Here is a 17,940-nt window from a genome sequence, read left to right as displayed (position 1 = left end):
GAACACAAACTGCTCAGGATCGAGCAGCGACCAGCGTCCGATCGACAGCCTCCGACTGATGATAGGTCGGAGTAGTGGACATACCTCACTGGTCCAGTAGGAGCGGAGAGGCCCTTGCATCTCACCTGAGCTCAAGAGGTTTGGATCTCGACACTGGGGGGCAATAGTGTTAAAATTACATAGAATTACATCGAATTTACAGCACAGAAACAGGCCATTCGGCCCAACAGGTCTATGCTGGTGTTAATGCTCCACACGAGCCTCCTCTCTCCCTACTTCATCTCACCCTATCAACATATCCTTCTATTCCTTTCTCCTTCATGTGTTTATCCAGCTTCCCCTTAAATGCATCGATGTTATTCGCCTCAACCACTCCATGTGGGAGTGAGTTCCACATTCTCACCACTCTCTGGGTAAAGAAGTTTCTCTTGAATTCCCTATTGGATTTATTAGTGACTCTCTTATATTTATGGCCCCTAGTTCTGGTCTCCCCCCACAACTGGAAACATCTTCTCTACGTCTACCCTATCAAACCCTTTCATAATCTTAAAGACCTCTATCAGGTCACCCCTCAGTCTTCTCTTTTCCAGAGAAATGAGCCCCAGCCTGTTCAGTCCTTCCCGATAAGTATAACCTTTCAGTTCTGGGATCATCGCTGAGAATCTTTTTTGCACCTTTTCCAGAGCCCCATATCCGTTTTCATAAAATAGAGACCAGAACTGTGCACAATATACCGCAAATAATAGCAGATGGGATTAAAGGGACAGTGGCTAAGGGTCAGGATGCAGAGGGTAGTGGTGAATAGATGTTTTTCTGACTGGAGAGAGATATGCAGTGGGGTCCCCTAGGGATCTGTATTAGGACCATTACTTTTCTTGTCATATATAAATGACCTAGACTTGGGTGTATAATTTCGAAGCTTGCGGATGATACAAAACTTGGCAACATAGTAAATAGTGAGGCGAACAGTAGCAGACTTCAGGAGGACAGAGACAGACTGGTAAGATGGGCAAACACATGGCAGATGCAATTTAATGCAGATAGGTGTGACGTGGGAAGAGCAACATGGAGGAGGGGTGCAAGAGCAGAGGGACCTGGGGGTGCATAGTCACAAATCTTTGAAGGTGGCAGGGCAAGTTGATAAGGCAGTTAAGAAAGCCTATGGGATACTTGGCTTTCTAAATAGGAGCATTGAATGCACAAACCATTACAAATCACTGGTTAGGCCTCAGCTGGAGCATTGCGTATTATTCTGGGCAGCACGCCTCCTTGGAGAGGGTGCAGGGGAGATTTAGGAACATAGGAACAGGAGGAGGCCATTCAGCCCCTCGATCCTGTTTCGTCATTCAATGAGATCATGGCTGATCTGTGACCTAACTCCATATACCCGCCTTAGCTCCATATCCCTTAATACCTCTAGTTAACAAGAATTTATCAATCCAGATCTAAAATTAATTGAGCTAGCTTCAATTGCTGTTTGCAGAAGAGAGTTCCAAAATTCTACCTTTGCATGTAGAAGTGTCTCCTAACTTCACTCCTGAAAGCCCTGGCTCTAATTTTCAGGTTATGTCCCCTTAGGGGTGATACCAGGGATGAGGGACTTCAGTTACGTGGAGAGACTGGAGAAGCTGGGATTGTTCTCCTTAGAGCAGAGAAGGTTAAGGGGAGATTTAATAGAGGTGGTCAAAGTAATGAGGAGTTTTGACAGAGCAAATCGGGAGAGACTGTTCCCTCTGGCAAGTGGGTCAGCAACCAGAGGTCATAGATGTAAAATAATTGGCAAAACAACCAGAAGGGAAATGAGGAGAATTGTTTGCGCACAGATCTGGAACGTGCTCCCTGAGAGGGCGGTGGAATCAGATTCTACAGTAACTTTCAAAAGGCAATTGAACCTATGTTGAAGAGGACTCATTTGCAGGGTTATGGGGAAATAGCTGGGAGAGTGGGACTAAATTGGGCAGGTCCTTCAAAGGGCCGGCACAGCCACGACGGGCCGAATGGCCTCCTTCTGTGCAGTGAGATCCTGTGCTATTCCAAGTGAGGTGTAACTAACGAACAGAAACGCGGTGCCTTGTGCAAAAAAAAGACCCCAGGTGCTGTGGGGTATGTGGGAGAGCGCTTGGCCTGTAAAAAAACAGGAAACCCACAGCCAACCTAGTACCTCGGACATTATTTTGCAGTCCGACCGCACGTTTATTAATAAACACAGCGCACGATTTCCGCAATTCGCTCTGCATTTCACACCTCCATCGCACTGACCTAACCAGAGTGATTTCTGAGTGCAGCAGTCGATCCGTGGCTCAGAGTGTCACCGTCTGGGGCATGTACAATGTGCCTGATCGCCGTCTGCGCGCTGGGCCATCTCTTCCAGGGTGAGACATCTTCACTTTGTTTTGATAGAGTGGAGAAGGATTTTGATAGAATTAATAAGGAGAAGGGTTTTAATAGTAAATAAGGTTTTAATAGTAAATAAGAAGGTTTTAATAGTAAATAAGATGGTTTTAATAGTAAATAAGGTTATAACAGAGTAAATAAGAAGGTTTTAGTAGAGTAAATAAGGTTTTAATAGTAAATAAGATTTTAATAGTAAATAAGAAGGTTTTAATAGTGTAAATAAGGTTTTAATAGTAAATAAGGTTTTAATAGTAAATAAGGAGGGTTTTAATAGTAAATAAGGTTTTAATAGTAAATAAGAAGGTTTTAGTAGAGTAAATAAGGTTTTAATAGTAAATAAGAAGGTTTAAATAGTAAATAAGGTTTTAATAGTAAATAAGAAGGTTTTAGTAGAGTAAATAAGGTTTTAATAGTAAATAAGAAGGTTTAAATAGAGTAAATAAGGTTTTAATAGTAAATAAGAAGGTTTTAATAGTAAATAAGATTTTAATAGTAAATAAGGTTTTAATAGTGTAAATAAGATTTTAATAGTAAATAAGGAGGGTTTTAATAGTAAATAAGGTTTTAATAGTAAATAAGACGGTTTTAGTAGAGTAAATAAGGTTTTAATAGTAAATAAGAAGGTTTTAATACAGTAAATAAGGTTTTAATAGTAAATAAGAAGGTTTTAATACAGTAAATAAGGAGGGTTTTAATACAGTAAATAAGGAGGGTTTTAATTCAGTAAATAAGGAGGGTTTAATAGTAAATAAGGAGAAAGTGTTTCCACTGGCGGGAGAGTCAGTAAACAGAAGTCACAGGTTTAGGTAACTGGTAAAAGAAGCAGAAGGGGAGATGGAGAGAATGTTTTTTTACACAGCGAGTTATTATGATCTGGAATTCGCTGCCTGAAAGGGCGTTGGAAGCAGATCCAATAATAACCTTCAAAAGGGGAACTGGATAAATATTTGAAAAACAAACAAAAAATGCAGGGCTGTGGGGAAAGAGCAGGCGGGAGTGGGACTAATCGGATAGCTCTTTCAAAGAGCCGGCACAGGCACGATGGGCCGAATGGCCTCCTTCTGCGCGGTACGATTCTATGATCTGTAATTTAGCATGCAACTTTAATAAGACAAAAAACAACGCAGATATTCCGCAAAGTGGGAAATAATGCGCTCCATTCAATAACAATCGCACGACATTGAAACGGTGCAATTATATCCAATGAATGGAATTAATTGGAAACTTTTATCGAGATAAAAAGGCTTTGTTTGAAGGTAAGGGCCGGCCATTGGGGTGGGGAGGGTTTCAAGTAGAACATTAGGGAATATTATAGCCCCAGACTTGAGAAAAAAATGAACGAGCTGGGGAAAAAGTTGAGCAAAATCATAGCTGAAAAAAAAGTTTTGGAGAAGACTTTTAAATCTTTAAACATCAGACAATTCCCATGTTCCTCCCAAGTGATTATATCAGATTCCGCGGTGAATGGACTCGGACTGTGCCTTTAGAAAGTACAGGTGGCTATCAACGCCGCGGGCACGCAATCTGTGGGCAGGGCGCCCGAATTTCCTTTGGCTGCGCTCCTATTACGCCAAAAATTCCGCCCTTTGAGATTTTTCGGTATCAGCTGGATTTCGGGGGTCATAGCCTATCGTGAATCTGATTTTTTTCCCCTCCTCCTCCTCCTCAGTTATTGTGTCTCAGCCGGTCTTGTCCCAATCTCCGCCGATTCGAACGGTTCAGGTCGGGAGCCTTGTTAAAATGACTTGCCATATCGAGAAGGCTGCGCCCACTTTTGTGCTCTGGTACAAGCAGAGGCTCCGGGAGGCGATGCAGCTCGTTTACAGCGCGGGTAAATACATACATGCAGAGGGAAGGTTTTCCGGCGAGATAAGTGATGCGTCGAGTAATTATTCTCTGGTTATTGAAAACGTCCAGAGAAACGATTCAGGAATTTATCACTGTGCAATTCACAACCAGGAAAATACCAACTTTATCTTCGGAAATGGCACCATGTTGGTGATTGCAGGTAAAATTCACAATTATTTCATTCAAATGTTCATTTACACATCCGTTTTGAATTGTTCCGGCTCATTTATCGAATTTATTAGATCCCCCGGCCATATTTCTCCTAACTCCGCCGCCGGATGAAATTCGCTCGCTGGAAAGGGTCGCGTTGATGTGCCTGGCGAGAGGCGTATCTCCCGATTCCTCTCCCATCCGCTGGAATGTTTCCGGACGGGTGACCGAGGGGCGGACCGATTCCGGGATAATAGACCCGGACGGGAGCTACAGTGTCAGGAGTTACATTAGCCTCTCGGCGGAAACTTGGAGCGGCGGCGCTGTCTGTACTTGCAGTGTTCAAACTAACACCGCTGGAATCCTCACCAGTGAAAGTGTTTCATATCAGAGAGGTGAGTGGAGATATTGGAAGTTTAATATAGTTAACGATAGTGTTAAATTGCTGTATCTGTTACTTTATACCTTAAACTGCTTCATTAGTTACCTGTCCCATGACCTCCCCCGATCTAGATACAGAATTTTCCTGTACAGAAGGGAGCCATTCGGCCCATCGCCCCTGTGTCCTCGCTCTGAAAAAAATAACGCCTTAATCCCATTCCCCTGCCCTTTCCCCATTCGGCCCATCGCCCCTCTATCCTCGCACTGAAAGGAATATTCTCAGTCCCATTCCCCTATCCTTTCCCCATTCGGCCCATCGCCTCTGTGCCCTCTCTCTGAAAGGAATATTCTCAGTCCCATTCCCCTATCCTTTCCCCATTCGGCCCATCGCCTCTGTGCCCTCTCTCTGAAAGGAATATTCTCTCAGTCCCATTCCCCTATCCTTTCCCCATTCGGCCCATCGCCTCTGTGCCCTCTCTCTGAAAGGAATATTCTCAGTCCCATTCCCCTATCCTTTCCCCATTCGGCCCATCGCCTCTGTGCCCTCTCTCTGAAAGGAATATTCTCAGTCCCATTCCCCTATCCTTTCCCCATTCGGCCCATCGCCCCTGTGCCCTCTCTCTGAAAGAACTCTGCCTTAATCCCATTAGCTGCCCTTTCTACATACGTTTTTTCCCCCCCAAATATTTATTCAACCGAATGCTTACAAAAGATCGCCTAACACCCTCATTCCTTTCTGGCAGCTGAAGGCACGGCCGCCAATGGTGGGGCGAAAGGGGTGAGGGATGCACAAGAGGCCAGATTTATATAGCGGACAGTACACCATTGTGTGCACATTGATTACCGCAGAAATATCAGAAAATGCCAATAGATTTCAGAATTTTACTGAAAGTCAACTTCTTTTTTTTTTTGTTCATTTAATAAAAGTTATTTCTTTGTCATTCAGAGTCTCTCCAGAGCATGGCCTGCCCCATCGGGCTTTACGCCTGTCTGGTGGCGGCCCCTTTTCTGCTCGGGATGATCATTGTCGCCGCGAGAAGACGCGATAAGAACCGCAAACCAGGTACCCGACTGTTTGAACTTAACCGTCGATGGAGTGATTTACCGTTTGTTGAACATGTCCCTTTGGTGTGTAGGTCTGTACATTTATAATTATAATCATCTCCTTAAATCAGGCAGTCCAGACACACCTGACCAAGGCACAAAACCAAGAATAAAGAAACAAGAAAGCGAGGTACGTATGAAGAAATTGAGAGCTTTTGTTTTCATTAAAGAGCGTGGAGAGTGGGACTAATTGGATCGCTCTTTCAACGGGCAGGCACAGGCACGACGGGCCGAATGGCCTCCTTCGGTGCTGTATGGTTCTATACTTGTATCACATGTTTCCTTGATATTAATGGATATGTCGGTTGGTAGTAAGTTTAAAGAAAGATTCTCACTTACACAACACATAATTCTCCCTCAGATATGACCCAGAGCGGTTCACATGTAATGAATTGCTTACAACGATAACTTGCATTTATATAGCGCCTTTAAGGTAGTAAACCGTCTCAAGGCGCTTCACAGGAGCGTTTCAGACAAAAATTTGACACCAAGCCGCATAAGGAGATATTAGGAACAGAGGAGCAGGAGTAGGCCATTCAGCCCCTCGAGCCTGCTCCGCCATTTGGTAAGATCATGGCTGATCTGTGATCTAACTCCATATACCTGCCTTTGGCCCATATCCTTTGGTTGGCAAAAAAACTATCTATCTCAGATTTAAATTTAGCAATTGAGCTAGTGTCAATTCCCGTTTGCGGAAGAGAGTTCCAAACTTCTACCACCCTTTGTGTATAGAAATGTTTTCTAATCTCACTCCTGAAAGGTCTGGCTCTAATTTTTAGACTGTGCCCCCTACTCCTAGAATCCCCAACCAGCGGAAATAGTTTCTCTCTATCCACCCTATCCGTTCCCCTTAATATCTTATAAACTTCGATCAGATCACCCCTTAAGGACAGGCGACCAAAAGCTTGGTCAAAGAGGTAGGTTTTAAGGAGCGTCTTAAAGAAGGAGAGAGAGGTGGAGAGGTTTAGGGAGGGAATTCCAGAGCTCAGGGCCCAGGCAGCTGAAGGCACGGCCGCCAATGGTGGGGCTAAGGGCGTAGGGGATGCGCAAGAGGCCAGAATTGGAGGAGCGCACAGATCTCGGAGGGTTGGAGGGGGTTACAGAGATAAGGAGAGAAGATTTTTCTGAGTTTATTCTTGCATTGCTATGTAAATAATATACGTTAACTTTTCTTTTTTAAAGTCCTTTTTCCTGTTCTTAAATTAATCTAAGGACACTCAGGCGGGAGATCACCGATAGCTTATCATTTTGAGTCAAACTTCTAACTTCTCACAGTAAGAGATAACAGTGAAGAGAGGGGGTGAAGATGGCAGTAATTATTCTCATATTCTTCCCTCACAGACTCTGTACGCTCGCCTGGCGTACAGTGCGGATTAAGCATCGTGACGGGAATGGAAAGAGAGTGGGAACGTCCTCCTGCCCCGGATATGAAGAGTTTTAAAGCTTTAGATAAGAAGCATTCCTCAACGTGTCATCACTTCTGAGAATAACTCTGTAACTTCAAATTACTGGACGAGAAATATTCCCTAACTGTCAGGGCGATCTGCGCCTAGACATGATTACCGTTTCAATAAAGCAACTCCATTTCCTTTATAACATAATTTAAAAATTGTGCGTTATCATTTCGAGAGGAAAGCCAGCAGAGAACTCAATATTTTTTGAGAGAATAACCAACGGGTTGTAATACATGACTTTCAACACAAGAGGGCGCTACACCGCACTGCTGGCTGTAGAAATTCACGTTTCCGGTCTATGTTGCAGCTTCTGATTTTTCACCTGCAAACACACGCCAGCCCTGATATCAAAGGCAAACAGATATTTATATTTGATTATAATGTGCATCAGAAAGTGCACAGGGCACGCATACATTTAAAACATAGACTCAGAAGATAGAACAGCTCTAAAATCTAAAATGCAAGGAAGCCAATACTAGAAGTGGTTTTAAGTGGGATGAGCTAATTTGCAGGATAATTTGATTGCGGAGCACATATCTTCGTATTGGGACGGCATGTTATCTTTAACACACTGGACTTTCTGCTTCTAAGTCAATTCCAAGGTCGAAGATGAGGGTGACAGAATCTGAGGCATCTGAAGGTTACTGTATCTCAGTGTCAATATATGGCTGGTGATTGCAGTCGATTAACGTTAAACTGCAACAATTGTGCAACTCACACGCGTCTGTTGTGTGAATATCATCATATAGGTAACACAACAACAACTTGCGTTTATATATCGCCTTTCACGTCCCAAGGCGCTCCACAGCAGCGATTATCAAACAAAATTTGACACTGAGCCACATAAGGAGATATTATGACAGGTGACTAAAATCTTGGTCAAAGAGGTAGGTTTTAAGGAGCGTTTTAAAGGTGGGGAGGTTTAGGGAGGGAATTCCAGAGTTTAGGGTCTAGGCGGCTGAAGGCACGGCCACCAATGGTGGAGCGATTGAAATCAGGGAGGCACAAGAGGCCAGAATTGGAGGAGTGCAGAGATCTGGGAGGGGTTGTAGGAGGTTACAGAGATAGGGAGGGGCGAGGACATGGAGGGATTTGAAAACACAGATGAGAATTTCAAAATCGAGGTGTTGCCAGACCGGGAGCCGATGCAGGTCAGCGAGCACAGGGGGTGATGGGTGAACGGGACTTGGTGCGAGTTAGGATACAGGGGGCAGCAGAGTTAGCATCCCTTATTATTCTCCTTTAGAGATACTGGATACAAGCAGCCCAGAACCAAATTTATCCCGAAAGATTGCCCCTCCACTAAGGCTCCAATGCTCCAATGAGTGGCCACGGGTGACAGAGAAACACCATCAGACACATTCCCTTATCCCATATAGCTACGGGGAGAGGGGGGTGCGTATGGTTAAGTGAGCGGCCCCATTTACTGCTAAGAATCTAAAGATTCAACATTCCATCTTCAAACGAATTCACTGGAAATAATTAACCAGTCATTGGAATATCTAAATGATGTAATTAGTGTTGTTTGCACATTATTATGGAGTATTCACATACTTTGATGGCGGGATCTTATGGGTTATAGCCAGTAACACACTCTTAATGCTGTTTCCTGGCGTAACATGCAAAAAAAAACATTATTCAGTTTTCTAAATTAATTATCTAAAACATGGCCATTAGATTTATTAGTGAATTTTTGCTGTGAGTGAATTTTATTTACCAAGATTCCCTCATGTAAATAGTTGGTTTCCTGGATGATTTCCGAAATGAAAAAATTGTCGATTAGAGACAACAGCCATCCAGTTAAACTCGGCTTACTCCAGGCTCTAAAAATTGTCCATCCCTGTTTAGTGGTTATAGCTATCAGGAAAGACTGAACAGGCTGGGACTCGTTTCTCTATAAAAGAGAAGGCTGAGGGGTTGACCTGATAGAGGTCTTTAAAAAAATTCTGAAGGGGTTCGATAGGGTAGACATAGAAAAGATGTTTCCACTTGTGGGGGAGACCAGAACTAGAGGGTCATAAATATAAGAGAGTCACTGATAAATCCAATAGGGAATTCAGGAGAAACTTCTTTACCCAGAGAGTGGTGAGAATGTGGAACTCACTCCCACATGGAGTGGTTGGGGAGAATAATTCTTTAGGGGGAAGCTGGATAAACACATGAGGGAGAAAGGGAATAGAAGGATCGGGTGAGATGAAGCTCGTGTGGAGCATAAACGCCAGCACAGACCTGATGGGCCGAATGGCCTGTTTCTGTGCTGTACATTCTGGGTAATTCTATCGAGTGAAGGGATTGCAGGAGCCCGGTTGAACAAGGCAAAGCGCAGCCAGCTCCTCCAAGTTTCAACCGAGACGCTCCTCAGTGTTCTCGATCCCCGTCCGGGTCTGTTGTACCGGAATCGGTCTGTCCAGTGGCAACCCGTTCCAGAAAATAGGAATCCGGTTCCAGGCAGCGCCACTGACCAAATACACTTTTAATTTGCAGTAACTTTTTTTTTGTTCCTTTGTTGCAAATATTAACTCAACAAACTCCCATTCGCTGCCTATCGTGTAGAATCTGGATACAGGAACGCCCTTCCCTTGATGTATAGAATTCAAACGGAACGAACTCTCACCTATTCACTCCCATCACAAGGAACAGCGACGGACAAACCCCTGTTTTAATTCGTTCCTATTGAATGTCACGAGGAAAATATCAGTGAATTCACATTGTGAAAAATTCCAGGTGCCTGAACCCATTCCCATTCATCTCGATCGAAAAGTGGATATAATTACCAATTACGGATTTGCAAAATACCAACGGATCAAATCTCATTATCGTTTGAAATACCAAATATAACATTCACAACGGGGCTTCAATCTTTAGCAAGACTTAAGACACCCTGTATTAACCCGCTGCCTGATTGCTCAGAGCCACAATCGTTGGCGATTGCATGTGACACAATAAGAATTTATTCCAAAATATTTTTAATGCAATCAAAATGCGAATTTAGCGGGGCGCAGGATCCAGGAATGTTGAGCGTGAGCGTGTAAATAATAACCCAAACGCAGCAGCCAATTTATGCACGGCAAGATCCCATAAACCGCAATGCGATAATCACCAGATCTAGTGATGTCGGTGGAGGGATAAACATTGGTCAGTACGCGGGGGAGAACTCCCCTGCGAAACAGTGGCAGTGGGATCTTTTGCATCTCACTTGAAGAGGGCAGATGGTTTGGGCACCTCCGACAGTGCAGCATTCCCTCAGTACTGGCACTGGGAGTATCAGCCCTAGATTTTGTACTCACTGACTTCTAAGAGACTATGAGTGTGCTACCGACTGAGCCACAGAATAAGGAAGAGCTCACACTAAAGAGACGGGCATAATACAGCTACTGGGTGAAACGGTCACTAAAATAATAACGTGTGATTCTATATTTCGTCAATCTGTTATATTTTTGTTGGTGAAAGTATGAGCGCGTGAGTTGGAGACCAATAAAACACAATACAGGGAACAGGATTATTTCCTCGTGCCCACACTAGTGCAATGTGTCAAAATTTGCACTATATGCCCTTTATACACGGTTTAATCACTTGGACTGCGCATTGCCTTTCACGCGTGGTTAACACGCATTGTCCTTTGCAGGCAGACCTGTGCGTGGGCACTCAACGTGTAAACAGGAAACCCACAGAGAGCTTTTGCATCGGGCTGTATTTTCCAGCCTGTTATTTTTAAACTCAGCACGCAATATCCGCAACTGTGCATTTCACATCTCAGCGCAAAGGTATCACATTTAGCAAAGTGCCAGTGCAAAGCTCACAGCAACCGCCTCGGTCCCACAGACAATGAGTTGCTTTGCTCCCTGTGCGCTGTTCCATCTCTTTCCAGGTAAGTCGTCTCTCTTTCAGATTTATAACCGAATTCCTGTGTGAGATCATTAAGATAGTCTGAAGTAAAAGATTGTGTACTGTATTCTCCAATATTAGTGTCACATTGAAGGAATTAATTATCTCAGGCTAATTAAAATAGACCAAATGTCAACATTCTCCATCTTTCGGTTGAGACGTTAAACCCCGTCTGCCCCCTCTCGGGTGGATATGAAAGATCCCACGGGCCAATATTGGAAGAAGAGTTCTCCCCCGGTGTCCTGGGGCCAACACCACTAAGATCTGGTCATTAACCCATTACTGTTTGTGGGATCTTGCTGTGCGTAAATTGGCTGCCAGCGTTTCCCTACATTTTCAAAAAGTCCTCCATTGGCTGTAAAACGCTTTGGGATGTCCTGATATAGTTAAAGGCGCGGTATAAATACGAAACAGCGTTTTATCCCCCCCTGCCATAACAGAAACCTCTTGTGAATATTCTTCCTTTCCCAGTTATTTTATCTCAGGCGGTTTTCCACCAGACTCCGGCGGTTCAGACGGTCTCCGTTGGAAGTTCCGTTAAGTTCCATTGTCACACGGACTGGTTAGCATACGGTGCTGTTACCTGGTACAAACGGCAGCACCGAGAGCAGCTACGACACGTTTACATCGTAGCAAAACACATGCCCGCAGACGGGAGGTTTTCGGGGCAAGTTAACGAGGAATCGACTGTTTATTCTCTGGTTATTGAAGGTGTCCAGACTAGTGATTCGGGCGTGTATTATTGTGCAGCTAAAGCATACAGCACAATGCCCCTTGTATTCGGAAACGGCTCGAAATTGCTCATCACAGGTACGAATTACGATTCTTTTACTCATTTCATCATAAATAACCACGAATTAATGTTTGAATACTAACCTTAACCCGGAAACTCGGCAGGTCCCCCGGCCATATTTCTCCTAACTCCGCCGCCGGATGAAATTCGCTCGCTGGAAAGGGTCGCGTTGATGTGTCTGGCGAGAGGCGTATCTCCCGAATCCTCTCCCATCCGCTGGAATGTTTCCGGACTGGTGACCGAGGGGCGGACCGATTCCGGGATAATAGACCCGGACGGGAGCTACAGTGTCAGGAGTTACATTAGCGTCTCGGCGGAAACTTGGAGCGGCGGCGCTGTCTGTACTTGCAGTGTTCAAACTAACACCACTGGAATCCTCACCAGTGAAAGTGTTTCATATCAGAGAGGTGAGTATTGACAGTGACCCTTTATTTCTATCTTTAATCTGGTGTAAGACTTATCTTTTAGCTGTTTCACTTTGTATATTAAAACTTTCTCCCTTTCTGTGTGTCGATGTATATTTACAGCATCATTTACTCCCCCATATCTCTCAATATTTCAGTGTTTAGCTTCTGACTGTTTAACTCTCTCTATCTATCTCTCTATCCATCTATCTTTCTATCTATCTATCGATCATCTATCTATTTATCTCTCTATCTATCCATCGATAATCTATCTCTCTCTATCGATCTATCCATCGATAATCTATCTATCTATCTCTCTATCTATCTATCTCTCTATCTATCTATCATCTATCTATCTCTCTATCAATCTATCTCTCTATTTCTCTATCTATCTATCTATTTCCCTATCTATCTATCTATCTATCATCTATCTATCTCTCTATCAATTTATCTCTATCAAATCTATGTATCTATCGATCTCTCTATCTATCTATCATCTATCTATCTATCTCTCTATCATCTATCTATCTCTCTATCTATCTATCTATCATCTCTCTCTCCCTCTCTATCTATCTATCTATCTATCCATCTATCTATCTATCTATCATCTATCAAATCTCTCTATCTATCTAATCCATTTATCTATCTATCTATCTACCTCTCTACCTCTCTATCTATCTACCTCTCTATCTCTCTATCTATCTATCTCTCTATCTATCTATCATAGACATAGAAAACATAGAAAATAGGAGCAAGAGTAGTCCATTTGGCCCTTCGGGCCTGCTCCACCATTCAAAATGATCATGGCCGATCGTCTAACTCAGTACCCTGTTCCCGCTTTTTCCCCATATCCCTTGATCCCTTTAGCATTAAGAAATATATCTATCTGCTTCTCGAATACATCTAATGACTTGGCCTCCATTGCCTTCTGTGGTAGAGAATTCCACAGGTTCACCACCCTCCGAGTGAAGAAATTTCTCCTCATCTCGGTTCTAAATGGCATACCCCGTATCCTGAGACTGTGACCCCTGGTTCTGGACTCCCCAGCCATCGGGAACATCCTCTCTGCATCTAGTCTGTCTAGTCCTGTTAGAATTTTATATGTTTCGAAGAGATCACCTCTCATTCTTCTAAACTCTAGTGAATACAGGCCTAGTCGACCCAATCTCTCCTCATACGTCAGTCCTGTCATCTCAGGAATCAGTCTGGTAAATCTTCATTGCACTCCCTCCATGGCAAGGACATCCTTCCTCAGATAAGGAGACCAAAACTGCACATGTGGTCTCCAGATGTGGTCTCACCAAGGCCCTGTATAACTGCAGTAAGACATCCCTGCTCCTGTACTCAAATCCTCTTGCAATGAAGGCCAAAATACCATTCGCCTTCCTAACTGCTTGTTGCACCTGAATGCTCGCTTTCAGCGACTGGTGTACAAGAACATCCAGGTCTCGTTGCACCTCCCCTTTTCCCAATCTATCACCATTCAGATAATAATCTGCCTTTCTGTTTTTACAACCAGCGTGGATAAACTCACATTTATCCACGTTACACTGCATCTGCCATGTTCTTGCCCACTCACCCAACTTGTCTAAATCACATTGGAGCCTCTTTGCATCCTCCTCACAGCTCACATTCCACCCCAGTTTTGTGTGGTCTATCTATCTATCTATCTATCTCTCTATCTATCGATCTATCTATCGTAAAATCTCTGCCTAAGTCATGGTTAAACAGTGGGTTAACATAGCTTGATTTATGGCTGGCTAAATAAGCAGAGCACTTCCCGGTGTTGTGTGAAATCACACAGTCAGCTTTGCAAAACCGCTTCACTTGTTTCATTATTTTCAGAAACGTTTTTTTAATTTGTTCTCGGGATGTGGGCACGGTTGGTATTGACTGCCCATCTCTAGACGGTGGCGGTGGGTCCCAGTGAACCGTCTGCGAGCACCGGAAGGTTTGGGTTACGGGATATTTTTTTTCTTTCCTGCAGAGTCTCTCCCACTAACCGTCTGCAGATTACAGCTTTACGGGAGTTCGTCGGCGGCGCTTCTCCTCCTGGCGATGGTTATAATCACCGCGGGAAAGAGCTGCAGGATCAGGCAGTCAGGTACCGATTGTCGGGAGCATCTGCAGTCCCAGTCAAATCCATTTACCGTGTTATTTACTCTTAATGGGTCCGTTCTGTGTGAAATTTGCACCTTGATACTTAGCTTAAGATTCTCTTTAAATTAGGGAGCACAATCAGTGACCAGGAGTTCACGGATTCGAGACCACGCCATCAAGAAAAGGAGGTAAATATGAAAAGAATTGTTTTTATTTTGCACATTTAGATACACTTCGCTGATTTTTAATCTATCGGTTAAGATTCATAGTTATTGTTGTGTTACAGTCCATAAAACTTGGCACTGCAGGATGGCACTGTCTGTCTTTTGTGTAGAGGTACGAAAGTAGATTTTTAAAAATACATATGGACATTTCAAGGATATTTTAAATAATTAGATGGATATTTCAAATAATTATATGGATATTTTAAATAATTATATAGATATTTCAGGGATTTTTAAAGAGTTATATGGATATTTTAAATAATTATATGAATATGTTAAGGATATTTTAAATAATTATATGGATATTGTATGGATATTTTACATAGCTATATGGATATTTTAAGGATATTTTAAATAATTATATGGATTTTTAAAGATATTTTAAATAATTATTTGGCTATTTTAAGGATATTTCAAATAATGATATGGATATTTCAAGGATATTTTAATTAATTATATGGATATGTTAAGGATCTTTTAAATAATTATATTGATATATTTTAAGGATATTTTAAATAATTATATGGATTTTTAAAGATATTTTAAATAATCATTTGGCTATTTTAAGGATATTTTAAATAATTATATGGATTTTAAAAGATATTTTAAATAATTATATGGATATTTTAAGGATATTTTAAATAATTATATGGATTTTTAAAAGATATTTTAAATAAATATTTGGCTATTTGAAGGATATTTTAAATAATTATATGGATATTTTAAGGATATTTAAAATAATTATATGGATTTTTAAAGATATTACAGCATGATACTTCATCGGAATGATACCGGGGTGAAAAGGGTTAAATTATGAGGACAGGTCGCATAGACTCGGCTTGTATTCCCTCAAGTTTATAAGGTTAAGGGGTGATCTGATTGAGGCGTTTATGATGATTAAAGGATTCGATAGGGTCGATGGAGAGAAACTATTTCCTCTGGTGGGAGAGAGTCCAGAACAAGGGGGCAGAACCTTAAAATTAGAGCCGGGCCGTTCAGGGGTGATGTCAGGAAGCACTTCCTCACACAAAGGGGAGTGGGAATCTGGAACTCTCTCCCCCAAAAAGCTGTTAAGACTGGGAATCAATTGAAAATGTCAAAACTGAGATTGATAGATTTTTTATTCGGTAAGGGTATTAAGGGTTAGGGAACCAAGGCGGGAAAATGGAGTTAAGGTGCATATCAGCCATGATCTAATTGAATGGTGGAACGGGCTCGAGGGGCTGAATGGCCTCTTCCTGTTCCTATATTGTTATGATGATGAAGCGGGTCATGATGACGGTCTCTCTTGTCTCTCATAGACTCTTTATGCCCGCCTGGCGCTTAATGCAGATCCGACGCTCTGATGGGAAAGCAAAACGAACAGTCATATTCTGCATCCCGGATATAAATGTGGCAGAAAGCTTCCTCTGTTTTGCTCCCATTAGGGAATCAGTAAGAAACATTACTCATTAATACTTCAAAGTCACCAATTTTGTGCTGCTTCCCTGTCCATTTGGGAGCCATCGATGAGAAACAGGCAATCTAATCCAGAAGATCAGCAGCCGCAGTAAACCTTGGAGGTGTGAACCCTTCCTGGAGACTCTCAGACACCGGGTTCTGTAAATCCGACCATCGAAAGCAGCGCAGTGCAGCTAAACGCTCTCTAGACTCTCTTTATTGTCGACCTCACGTTCCCTTAATACACATTTATCAATAATTAATTATCATTCAGACGAGAGACTGCTCGACACAGAACCGATTTCTCGCCTGCTGGAGAGTCTTGAAGTCTGATTTGACCAGAGGAATTTCGAGCGCATTTTGGGCGCCAATTCCCGCTTGGAAACTCCATGCTAACAAATTTAGTTGATCTCTCACACAGTGCTGTAATCGTGCCCTGTTCTTTACGTTAACATATCGCCTGCATTTTAGTTCAATCTCGATCTGTTTCTGCTTTCTTGTACTGGCGTTTTATATCTCGTTGTGCATTTTATACAGCACATGAGCATCCCATAATTCAAATCATCTTTAAAGTGCATCAGTGTGCGAGTTATAACAGCAATTACACAATAAAACAGGTTTTAAAAACCCGCGCATTGCGTTTGTGATTCCAATTGCTTGCACGCTCAGTCCAGATGCGCTCTGTGTATCTCTTGGGTCGATTTACAGTGTAGATGTGCGCGGTGTAAAAGTGGGGGCCGACTGGGCACTGACTCCGGATTTAGCCTGCTTGTATATTAAATAAGGAGTGTAAGTGGATCCCGAACCTCTGCACAGTCATCGCAGAAAATTAAAGTTACATTAAATATACAAATTTACACCGAGGTTCAATCAATAAATACCCCAGCTTCAGGTCGCCCCCTGGTTGTCGCGATTGGTCCCCCCAATCCCTGTCACCGTTTCTCAGAAAAAAAACAAGGGATATTCACCGGTAGAATCCCCTAAAGCAGGCGAAGAACTTCTGGGGAATAGAATAAATTATATTTAATTAAAAATACGAGTGAAAGCGGGTATTTTGCAGAAGTAATCATGAAACGTTGGAGATTGGGGAAAGCTGAGCCTGCGTTGTGTAATTTCGCGGCATGGTGACACTCTCTCTCAATAGACAAATTATTGTCCTCACCTTCAATCTTCTTCAAATGTTGAAGTGCTGTGGAGGGATATAGTCTGGCTGGAAAGAAACGGACTTCAACAATAATAAATTTGGTTTGATCTAATCTAAAACAGTCGAGCCATCCATTAAACACCAAGATTAGGTGTCACCGCTCGGTGGGAGCCTGGAATCTTGCAGCGCAGGAGGAGGCCATTCGGCCCTTCGTGCCTGTGCTGGCCTTTTTGGAGGAGCTGTCTAATTCAGTCCCGCAGCCCAGCTTGTTCCTGCAAATTAGCCCCCACCTCAATTACACGTCCAATTGTGTTTTTTTTTTGGTAGACTTTCTTGTAGACTCTGATTTCTGGTAGCGCCTTCCGCTTGTCTGTGTGAAAACAAATTTCCCACCTCCCCTCTAGTTCTTTCGTCAGTTATTTTAAACCGGCGCCCTCTGGCTACCGGCCCACATGCCACAGAGGCAACAGTTTCACCCGACCTGCTCGGTTAAAATCCAAAAGTTTCCCACTGTAGTTGTTGATTCGAACAGCGCCAGTATAGGCAGGGCCGCTGCTCCGAGTTTACCCCCATAATTGGGACTTCTGATTCTGTGTCCGTTATACCAGAATCGGTCTGT

At 42.9% G+C, this 17,940-nt stretch overlaps 2 gene segments (V, D, J or C); both read left to right on the top strand.

The window, feature by feature from the left end:
- The first annotated feature begins 2,263 nt into the window (after nucleotides 1-2,263).
- LOC137306743 (Ig kappa chain V-V region MOPC 149-like) lies at nucleotides 2,264-7,486 on the top strand. The segment is given in 5 exon segments: nucleotides 2,264-2,372; nucleotides 4,064-4,402; nucleotides 5,720-5,836; nucleotides 5,949-6,007; nucleotides 7,219-7,486. Coding segments are annotated over 5 exon segments (594 nt in total).
- A 3,601-nt stretch (nucleotides 7,487-11,087) lies between these two features.
- On the top strand, nucleotides 11,088-16,791 carry LOC137306742 (immunoglobulin gamma-1 heavy chain-like). The segment is given in 5 exon segments: nucleotides 11,088-11,199; nucleotides 11,688-12,026; nucleotides 12,114-12,416; nucleotides 14,643-14,701; nucleotides 16,039-16,791. Coding segments are annotated over 5 exon segments (789 nt in total).
- Nucleotides 16,792-17,940: the final 1,149 nt, after the last annotated feature.

Source organism: Heptranchias perlo, chromosome 44, assembly GCF_035084215.1.
Source record: "Heptranchias perlo isolate sHepPer1 chromosome 44, sHepPer1.hap1, whole genome shotgun sequence".
NCBI lineage: Eukaryota > Metazoa > Chordata > Chondrichthyes > Hexanchiformes > Hexanchidae > Heptranchias > Heptranchias perlo.
The sequence above is the reverse complement of the archived record's forward strand: the minus strand, read 5'-3'. Positions and strand labels throughout refer to the sequence as shown.